We start from the raw sequence: 10,286 nt of genomic DNA, 5'->3' as shown, positions 1-10,286 counted from the left end.
TGGTCTTTTTCTGGATCCAGAGATTCAGAAACAGTTCCTAAATTTACGCATGAGTTTTGAAAATCTCCCACATCTAGATGCTTCTTTCCAACAAAACTTTAACCAAATTTTTGGAGCAGGAAAGTTTTGTGTCAGGTCGTGCTTTTCCTGCCAAAGTTTTGAGCACCCTTGAACACTCGTCAGGAGGAACGGTCCCCTCCAGACCTCACACGCCAAACACTCCGCAGTTCTACCCGAAGCCCGCGGATCTCCGAGCGCTCCCTAGAGTGGTCCAGGACCACCCTCCACCCTCGGGGAGCCCAAGCCTCTACCCCACGCCACCCCTCTGGTCTCCGTCCCTGCCCACCCGGGCAGAAACGCCGCGCTGTTCCTTTAAGGCCGGGAGCAGCAAGGGTGTGCGGGGAAAGGCCGGTTCCTCCCGCCTCCTTCTACACCGCTCCCTTCCCTCTCCCATCGGAGTTTCAGGTGAATGGGTCACTGACGGAGGAGGCCGCCACACCACGCCTTCTCGCTAGCGTCCACCTCTCCGCTTCTCCGTCCTCTGGCGGAGGCGGCGGGACTCCGGGGAGAACTAGCCAGATCGCCGAGGAGCCCGAGCCGGGTGCAGCAGGTGGGGCTCGCCGGCGCGGCTCGCCGGCGCGTGGCCACGAACCTCCCGCCCCCGGGCCTGGGGTTGGTGCGCATGCCCGGGGGCAGGACGGCGGGGTGGGTGGGGGTGGGGAGGAGGGGGAGGGAGAGGAGGAGGGCTGGGTCCCTTGCGGAGTCCCGGCTGAGAGCTGGCGGTCTGCACGTCGTCAGGTGCGCCCTCCAGGTGAGCGCGCTCCTGGGCTCCCGCCGTCCTTGGTGGGTTGGGCCCGGCTGCAGTGAGGAGGTGAGAGCTGGGCACGGCGCCTGGGTCGCACGGGGGGACCAAGGCCCCCCGGTCTTGTAGGGAAGGCGCAGGGGGAGGATGCCCAGCGCTGGTTTCGGTGGCGGTTTCGCTCCTGGGCTGGGACTCGCAGGAACCGGAGAGGCACGGGGCGGCGGAGAGAGCCGCGCCGGGCGAACTTGGAGGCTGCCTCCCAGGGGCGAGGGGCCGCTTGGAGCCGCCCGTCAACTCCTTCGGCGGAAACGCTTAAAGCCACCAGTGTCTAGGCGGCGTGGGCAACTTCTCGCTTTCCTGGGGGCCGGCGGGAGGTTGGTGAACAACTAGAATCCTGCGCCCAGCTCTCCGGGCTGCGGTTCTGGGAGGTCCTCGGGGAGAGGGCCCTGAGCTTGAAAGCTGGAGCAAGGGGGCAGCTCGCTGGCCGGGGCGGGGCGGCTCGGACTCCGAGGGGAGCCTGCTGTTCTCCGCCCCCATCCCACTCGCTTTGGGTGTCCCTGGAGGAGAGGGGGTGGCCGGGTTTAATCAATGCAGTATTCCTGGAGACCTGGGGTGGGCCGATCGGCTGTTTTCAACCCCCTTGGTGGGAGCTGTGTGAGCCCGCGTCGATTTATGCTGGGGGGCGGGGATTTAATTTCGAATGAAGCTGTACTTCGAGGGAAGCCGCTCACGCATGGGATTCTCACCCGTGACCTAAAGGCCGCCGCCAGACAGGCGGACCTGCCTCGGGGCAGTCCCTGCTCGGCCAGCGCGGGCGCGCACCGTCCGGGGTGCTCCTGGGCGCTGCGGGGGCGAACGGCCGCCGGGACCTGCTCTCGGCCAGGCCGCCGGGTCTTGAGACCCCGGGAAGGGCAGGCCCCGCGCGCAGCCGACATGTTGCCTGCGTTGGAGGAAGTGTGCGGGGCAGGTGGGATGAGGGGCCAAAATGGCCTCTGCACCTTACGGCTGGGAGAGCAAGCCCAAGCCCCTCGTGTCCCAGGTGAAGCAGCTGAGCCGGAGGAGAGGCACGGCATCCTCGGGCCGGCCTTGGGGCTGGCCGGGCAACCTACCCACCTGGGAAATGACTCAGGGCGGGGAGGAGGCAGCGTTCCAGGTTAGTGTGTGGCCCTCACGCACAACAGGTGTATTATTGGTATCCCAGGAAAAGAGAATCCCTTCCCATTAAGGCACTTGTGTTTTTTGTGATTGAAAACTGGTTCTTTCCAGACAGAGGTGGATTTCTCAAACTGTGTATTCCCTAGTGTAGCAGTGTTTCCTTTTGCACTGTACGTATTGAATCTTTATTTTCTCTTCCTGGTGTTTTAAAATAGGCATTTTAAAAGGTGGCGCCACAGTAATTGATAACTCCTCGGACAAAGCAGCAGCCTTTTTTTTTTTTGGTAGTTCTGCATTTATTTGATTATTAGGCACCTTCTTTGTTAGAGTATGGCGGGGAGGAGAGCGAGATTTCCACAACTTCCAGGCAATTCAGGGAAACGATGAGCATTGCCTCCTATGTGTAAGGCACTGTGCTAAAAGCCTGTTGTGCTTTATATCATGTAATCACCCCAGCATTTCTAAAAGCTAGATCTTATTAAAACTCCATTTTAAAAGCGAGTAAACACCGGGTAGGGGAAACATGTTACAAATGGGCTGGCTTGAAAACTACTTCAGCTAATCAGGAAAGGTATATCATTAAAGCCACAGTCCAGCGTGAGAACCAGATTTGGGGAGTTTTTCTGGAATTCTCTACCTTTGACTAGTCCTTATGGCCTCATATAAGTGTTCCCCATCTTGCTTGATGTAAAGGTAAAACTCTTCCTGTTTTCTTCTAAAGATAATGCTGTAGTTATTGCCCTTTCAAAATGATAGAAGATTGCTTTCAACCACATAAAGTAACTGGTATGTCTTTCACCTTCCCAGGAACCTCCCAGAGGGAAGTTTTCTTTAGTTGCATTTCAAGGCTTACTTGATTAGAATTTTAGTGGGCTTTTTTCATCCACATTACTATTTATGGAACTATTGGAGTAAAAAGACCATTGTTACACCTTTCCACAAAATCTGCCTCCAGGGTTGCAGCTGTTCTGTACCTTCAGGCTTTCCAGTCTTGAATGTGGTATGAATCATCTGGGGATCTTATTAAAATACAGATTCTGATTCATAGGTCAAAGGTGGAGCCTGGAATTCTGCCTTTCTAATAAGTTCCCAGGTGATGCCTGTACAGTTGTGAGTCTGACCCTTTTTTCTCCCTTTCCCTCACACTGTAAGCACTTAACTACTTTTGTTGAACTTAACTTGAAGGATTGTATTTCCTGGGTGTTAGTTACGTGAAGAGCTTCAAGGTATTCACTGCTGGATTGAAATCCCAACTCTAATTTGGGCTGTTGATTTTATAAATCAAATATTGATTGAGCATCCCTTTGTATCAGGGACTGGATCTAGGGATCAGGAATAAGAGTGATGATCAAGACAGACATTTAAGTGCTTGGGAAGCTGGTATTCCTTTTGGGGTGGAGATGGTAGCAGTTTAAAAGAAAGAAAGAAAGAAAGAATTAGAAGGGAAATTTGCTCTGAAAATAAATTGGTTTGGTGGATGGAATGAGTAACCGGGAGGACATCTCTGAGGAGGTGACATTTGAGCTGCGACCTGATCGGGAGGTTCCTGCCATGTAAAGATCTGGGCGTTCTAAACAGGAAACCCTCAAGATCAAGGCCCTCCTTGGATTGATGCCTTTATTCTAGGCAATGATTCTCAAAATATATGGCGTGGTTAAAAATCATCTGGAGAGCTAATTTAAAATGTGGTTTCTGACTCAGAGCTAGTCCATTTCAAAATCTGCCTAATTTCAAAATCTAAATAGAATCATTTAATATAAACATAAACAACTTCTTAAAAGCAAATTAATGAAAGGCATGTGATCAAAAAGGAACAGACGGCCCTTAAATATAATAGTGTTTATTTTTACTTGTTGACAGTTTGCTTTATTTATTTATTTATGGCTGTGTTGGGTCTTTGTTTCTGTGTGAGGGCTTTCTCTAGTTGTGGCAAGCGGGGGCCACTCTTCATCGCGGTGCGCGGGCCTCTCACTATCACCGCCTCTCTTATTGCGGAGCACAGGCTCCAGATGCACAGGCTCAGTAATTGTGGCTCACGTGCCCAGTTGCTCTGCGGCATGTGGGATTTCCCAGACCAGGGCTCGAACCCGTGTCCCCTGCATTGGCAGGTAGATTCTCAGCCACTGCTTCACCAGGGAAGCCCGACAGTTTGCTTTAAAGAATACTTTTGAAGCATAACATTTTCAGACTTTCCTTTTTAAAAAATATTTATTTATTTATTTTTATTTGGTTGCGTTGGGTCTTAGTTGCAGACAGCAGGCTTCTCAGCTGCGTCACACGGACTCCTTAGTTGCGGCATGCAAATTCTTAGTTGCTGCACACATGTGGGATCTAGTTCCCTGACCAGGGATCGAACCCGGGCCCCCTGCATTGGGAGTGTGAAGTCTCATACACTGTGCCACCACGAAGTCCCAGGCTTTCCTTTTTTATCTTAACTTAGTTTTCTAAGATTTTTTTGGCCAGTAAATATTTTCAAAGAGAGAACTTTTTATACTTTAACATCAACTTAACATATTCAGTAAGGGTCAACTGCTTCCCTTTTGGCCCTGACTCTGAGTCAGCTGTTTGACTTATGTCCCTATCATTCTTACGACACAGTTTCTGCGAAGGTTCTGTGAAGGTGACCAGTGAGCCCCTTCAGCCAGATCCTGTGGCCTTTCACTTCTAATTTTTTCCTTCATTCAGCATATACTTATTGACCAGATATTGTTAATGTTGCCGTGCTGGGCATTGGGCAGCGTTCTTGGTCCTCTCTTTCCTATTGCCTTACCTTAAAACCCAGTCACAGGCTGCCTTGAAAGATACCTTAGAAGTCCTTCAGTCCACTTCTCCCCACCCCCTGCAAATACCAAACAAGCTTGGCATAAATGGCATGAGGTCAGATTGTTATTTGTTATTTTAGGAGGGTGTGTGGAGAGACTTCCTAACACTGAGATGAGATCTGACCCTCTGCAGTGTTTTTATTTTTTTAAAGGAACCATTTCTAGGACTACAAAGACAGCTCTATAGCTATTTGAAGACTGCCATAGTGGTCCTTTTTTTTTTTTTTTTTTCGGTACGCAGGCCTGTCACTGTTGTGGCCTCTCCCGTTGTGGAGCACAGGCTCCGGGCACGCAGGCTCAGCGGCCATGGCTCACGGGCCTAGCCACTCCGTGGCATGTGGGATCCTCCTGGACCGGGACACGAACCCGTGTCCCCTGCATCGGCAGGCGGACTCTCAACCACTGCGCCACCAGAGAAGCCCCATAGTGGTCCTTCTAATGTTGAGTTATCCAGGCCAAACATTTCCTGTTTTTCCAGTCATTTGTCCTAGAACATGGTTTTTCTAGATCTTTAACAATCTAAGTCTACCTCCTGGAGAGGCATCTAGTTGGAACATGATGTTCAGATTTCACGGTTCTGCAGGGGTTTGTTTCTTTTTTTTTATTTTATTTTATTATTTTTTATAGATTTGTTTCTTTTTAATAACTGTATCATTCCTAGATCTAAGCACTAACTCTGTAAATACTGGATAAGTTTGGGATAGCTTGTTAACTTTTGTTGAAATTCTGATCAAGGAAATACACTTATAAAAATGAACAGTTATTAAGCCAGATTTCCGTTATCTAGTACTTATACTATTAGTTTTTAAAAATTGAATTTTACATATTTAAAATCATTTATCCTGCCACCAGTATTTGAAAATGGATACAATATACCTAAGTGCCTAAACACTGAAATTTCTCACCTTCAGAATAATCACCTTGCTGTAAATGCTTTTTGCTCATCTTCTTTAATACATTATCTTACCTATTTATCCCAGTCCAGAGGTCAGGATTATCCCCCTCTTTGGCACAGGAGGGTAGCGATGCTCACAGAAGAGAAGAATTTGTCCCCTCAGATTGTGAGTTTTTAACTAGGTTTGTTTTAGCCCATCATTTTAGCCTTACAGAGACCTTGATCAGTGTCGATGTACTTGTAGCCAGTAGGTTACCTGTCCTTTCCAGTGTCTTGTCAGCTGCAAATCTGGATACACTTGTCCATTTTGTCTGTGGTCACGACTTGATACCTCCCTCCAGGTGGACATAAATGGTTCATTCATTCATCCTAATTAACTTCCATTATTCAGCCCCGTAGGAATCTGCCTACCCACACTCTGTTACACAAGGACGTGTCCAGAATTCTCAGGATTCTCTCTGTATTCCCCTCATCTACCAGTCTGGTAACCTTCTCAAAAAAGAAAATGAAGTTGATTTGGCATGACTTGTTCTTTTTTTTTTTAAGATTTATTTTTATTTATTTATTTAGGCTGCTCCAGGTCTTAGTTGCCGCATATGGGATCTTTTTTTTTTTTTTTTTTTTTTTTAGTTGTGGCATGCGTGTGGGATCTAGTTTCCCGACCAGGGTTTGAACCCAGGCCCCCTGCTTTGGGAGTGCGGAGTCTTACCCTCTGGACCACCAGGGAAGTCCTGGCTTGTTCTTAATTAATTTTCTGAAATTATTTGCTTCACAATTTAAAATCTCTGCTCTTAGGGGAGACATGACAAACTCCAGGAAATAGACGTTTGGAAAGGGATTTTGTTGGCTGGATTTTCGACAAAACAAAACCTCAGCCTGAGTCTGGATTAATTTAGGATTTTTAGGAACTACCGTTGAGCCTGGAATTTTTGGCATAGTCTTGAATGAGTGAGACCTAGTTATACAAGAGGTAAGATTCCTCTGAGGTCAGTGTGTCAGTATTTGACATTCAGCTTCAGAAATAGGGTTCCATATTGAATAGTGTTTAGATTCAGTTTTCCTTAATGCTCTTTTTCTGAACATCAGTTAAGAAGACACTTAATCTGGACTTTACTCTTTCATAGCACTGTAATATTTTGGCCTAAATCGCTCGTCTGTATGTGTGTTTGGGTGCTAGTTACAGGGCTGTATACACTTAGATTTGTGCACTTTTCTGTATGTTATACTTCAATAAAGCAGTTTTTAGAAATAAAAGAATGAAGAGAAGTTGTCTTTCCTCACTGTGTTTGGAAAATTATTCTAGTTGTGTTGGCATTACTAACATTTAATATATTTCCATCTTTGAGGTTTCACCTAGATACAATATTTTATTCTGAGAAATTATACTATTCGTTTTTAAAAATTGAGTTTTACGTATTTAAAATGATTTATCCTGCCACCAGTATTTGAAAATGGATACAATATACCTAAGTGCCTAAACACTGAAATTTCTCACCTTCAGAGTAATCACCTTGCTGTAAATGCTTTTTGTTTATCTTCTTTAATACATTATCTTACCTATTTATCCCAGTCCAGAGGTCAGGATTATCCCCCTCTTTGGCACAAATTTTCTTTGAGAAATTTGTAATTGACTATTCTTAAGGATGTGGAGGGTAGTTGCTGTTGATTTGAAAGAACAAAGTTTAAAGGGTTTGAATTGATTTACTGTTGCAAACCTAGTAATGTATGATTACACAACCCTTATTTGAAAAGGAAAAAATATTAGACACTTTAATATACTCAGGTTATAGATCTTTCTCATGTCCTTCCCACCATCCACCCCCAAGCTTCTGGCTCTTTCTTGCTAAGTCTTCCCTGTTATCTCCAAACTGCACTTAATCGTGTAGTTCAGCCCTTAAATAATGCCTGTCGTAGATGTTGTTTTCTTTGTGCGTGACCTTCGGGAGAACTTGGTCTCATACTTAACTTCCACAGGCTCCTATGGTACAGCGTAGGCATTTAATAAATACTTGTTGATTGAGTGAAATTGCCTCTCAGATGTTCAGGGATTTTTGTTCTGAGGAATCTTAGAAGAAAATTATTCTGCTTTTCTCTTAGTGAAGAGGACTCTTTACTACAGTGTGTGTTTGATGTTTTTCCTTTTTTGAAAATTACATTCCATTTTGAAGACTTGGAAAAGGAGATAAGGGGAAAATGTCCATAATCGTACTATTTACAGATGCTTTTTGTAACCCTTTTTAATGATAAAAGCATACTTTTAAACCAGATTATGCTTTAGTTAACATTGAAGGGCTGGTATATGCTGGACACAGCTATGTGTGCCCTTCCATATGCATTCTCATTTTATATGAACTTTGAAAAGTAATATGAGACAGAAGAAATGTATTTAAGAAATTTTATCTTTTATACATCTATAATTGTGTTCTTTGAAGTGACTATTTTAAAAAATACCACTTTTGCCTATGCTGTAAAAACCTTTGTGAAATTTTCATTATCGCAACTTTAAATTTCAAGTTTCAACAATATTCATATGGCAGTGATGTGCAGAGCATGATGCTAGGTGCCCTGAGGACTACCAGGCCAAATGAGTCCTACGCTCAATGATTTCTTGTGCTCAAAGAATTAATGGTCCAATGTGTAAAAATGACAGTGGAAAGGACAAGAGAAATAACCAAGGAGTGAGAGGTTACTTGAGATCGATATCATTAGTTTTCTTAGTGATGCAAGGAAACTATGAGCTCAGCAGTAATGTCATTACCCTACTTATGTTGCTTAGATTGGCTTATCTTGGGAGCTACGGGGCATTGCTCATCCTGAAGATCAGGTGACCACTGACATCAGCCATGTCATCCAGACCTTTTGAAAGTCCACCTCCTTACAGACCTGATGAATTGTAAGTAAATACGTAAGTCTTTTTCTTTGACCGAGACTCGCAGCTTGTAGGATTTGAGTTCCCTGACCAGGGATTGAACCCAGGCCTTCTGCAGTGAGAGCATGGAGTCCTAACCACTGGACCACCAGGGAATTCCCCTTTTCTTTTTTTTTAAAGTCTATTACATGTTTAAAAAAAAAAGGTGTAGTTGAAACTTTCATCTGTTATGTGTTTGCTATAAAATAAAACAGTAGAATAGAATAGAATAGAATAAAATAAAACTGTTATGTGTTTGGTTGATTTGTAAAATCAAATTGAACCAAAGGGTATGTGGTGAAGAGTGAGTTTCCCTCTTACCTATAACTTCCAGGATGACAGTTTTTTTCTGCAGTGGGAGCTATTATCACTTGATTTGTGTGTGTGTGTGTGTGTGTGTGTGTGTGTGTGTGGTACGCGGGCCTCTACTGCTGTGGCCTCTCCCGTTGCGGAGCACAGGCTCCAGACGCAAAGGCTCAGCGGCCATGGCTCACGGGCCCGGCCACTCTGCGGCATGTGGGATCTTCCCAGAGTGGGGCACGAACCCGTGTCCCCTGCATCGGCAGGTGGACTCTCAACCACTGCGCCACCAGGGAAGCCCCCTTTTTGTTTTTCACCAGTGGTATGAAGCTTCCATATTAATACCTTATTTAGGTGACTGTTGGCAATAGATTGTCAGTTTTTCAAATAACACCTTTATTGAGATATAATTCACATACCTTACAATTCACCCATTTAGAATGGGCAGTTCATTGATTTGGGTGTATTCACAGAGTTGTGCAACCATTACCACGATCAGTTTTAGAATATTTTCATCATCCCCTTCCCAAAAAAACCCCTCTATCCATTAGTGGTCATTCCCCCTTTCCCCCCAGTACTAGGCAACCACCAGTCCACTTTGTTTCTAGATTTGTCCCTTCTGGATATTTCATAGAAATGGAATCATACAATGTTTGGTCTTTTGTGACTGACTTCTTTCGCTTAACAATAATGTTTTCCACATGGTTAATTTTAAGTGATTCCTTAATTATATTAAAACAAGAAACAAAGTTGAGGGTTCTTGGTGTCTTTAGCCATTTGGAGATTTAACAATGAATTCTTAAGTTTTAAATTTTCTGTCAAACATTGATAGGGGTTTCCTCCTTTAAGTAGTTTGTAGCGTTAACTCTGATAACTGTAGTAAGAGCATATGCTTCTATTACATAGCCTCCTGACCGATACCTGAATGTGGTAGGGACGCAGCTGTTTATGGCAATGAGATATGCTGGAGAATATAGTAACTGAGTAGTGCTCCATTAACCTCATACTTATTTTTGTAAACAGTGGTGAAATTAAATATAGAAAAGGGCACAGAACATGCATATAAAATGATGAATAAATACTAAGCAAAATAATCATCTCAGTCAAGAAATAGAGCACCCCAATCTTTGCCTGTGTCCTCTCCTTCCTGTAGAAACCACTGTTCTGACATGTGGACATCACTTGCCACTGTTCTGATGTGTGGACATCACTTGCTTTTCTCTATTATTTTCCCACTTTGTACATCCTGAACAATATGGTTTAGTTTTACTTGTTCTTAAACTTTGTATGAACATAATATGCTGTATGTATTCTTTTCTGCTTTGTTTCTTTCAACTTGTAAGATTTATCTACATGAATTTGTAGTTCATTTTTTTTGCTTCAGAGCAGTGCTAAAGAAATAGA

General features: G+C 44.6%; 1 protein-coding gene across 5 annotated transcripts in view; it reads left to right on the top strand.

The window, feature by feature from the left end:
* The first annotated feature begins 460 nt into the window (after positions 1 to 460).
* OCLN (occludin) overlaps positions 461 to 10,286 on the top strand; it is a 47,386-nt gene continuing 37,560 nt past the window's right edge. Inside the window, exons 1-2 of one of the 5 annotated variants that reach the window (XM_060009358.1) lie at positions 461 to 610; positions 8,451 to 8,567. In XM_060009358.1, the coding sequence (XP_059865341.1) occupies positions 8,518 to 8,567 (50 nt within the window). In that variant the 5' untranslated portion in view covers positions 461 to 610; positions 8,451 to 8,517. The other 4 variants (XM_060009359.1, XM_060009357.1, XM_060009362.1 and 1 more) reach the window with 4 other exon arrangements.

The sequence above is a fragment of the Delphinus delphis genome, chromosome 3 (assembly GCF_949987515.2).
Source record: "Delphinus delphis chromosome 3, mDelDel1.2, whole genome shotgun sequence".
NCBI classification, from domain to species: Eukaryota; Metazoa; Chordata; class Mammalia; order Artiodactyla; family Delphinidae; genus Delphinus; species Delphinus delphis.
Note: the sequence above shows the minus strand (reverse complement) of the source record. Positions and strands in the feature narration are given on the sequence as shown.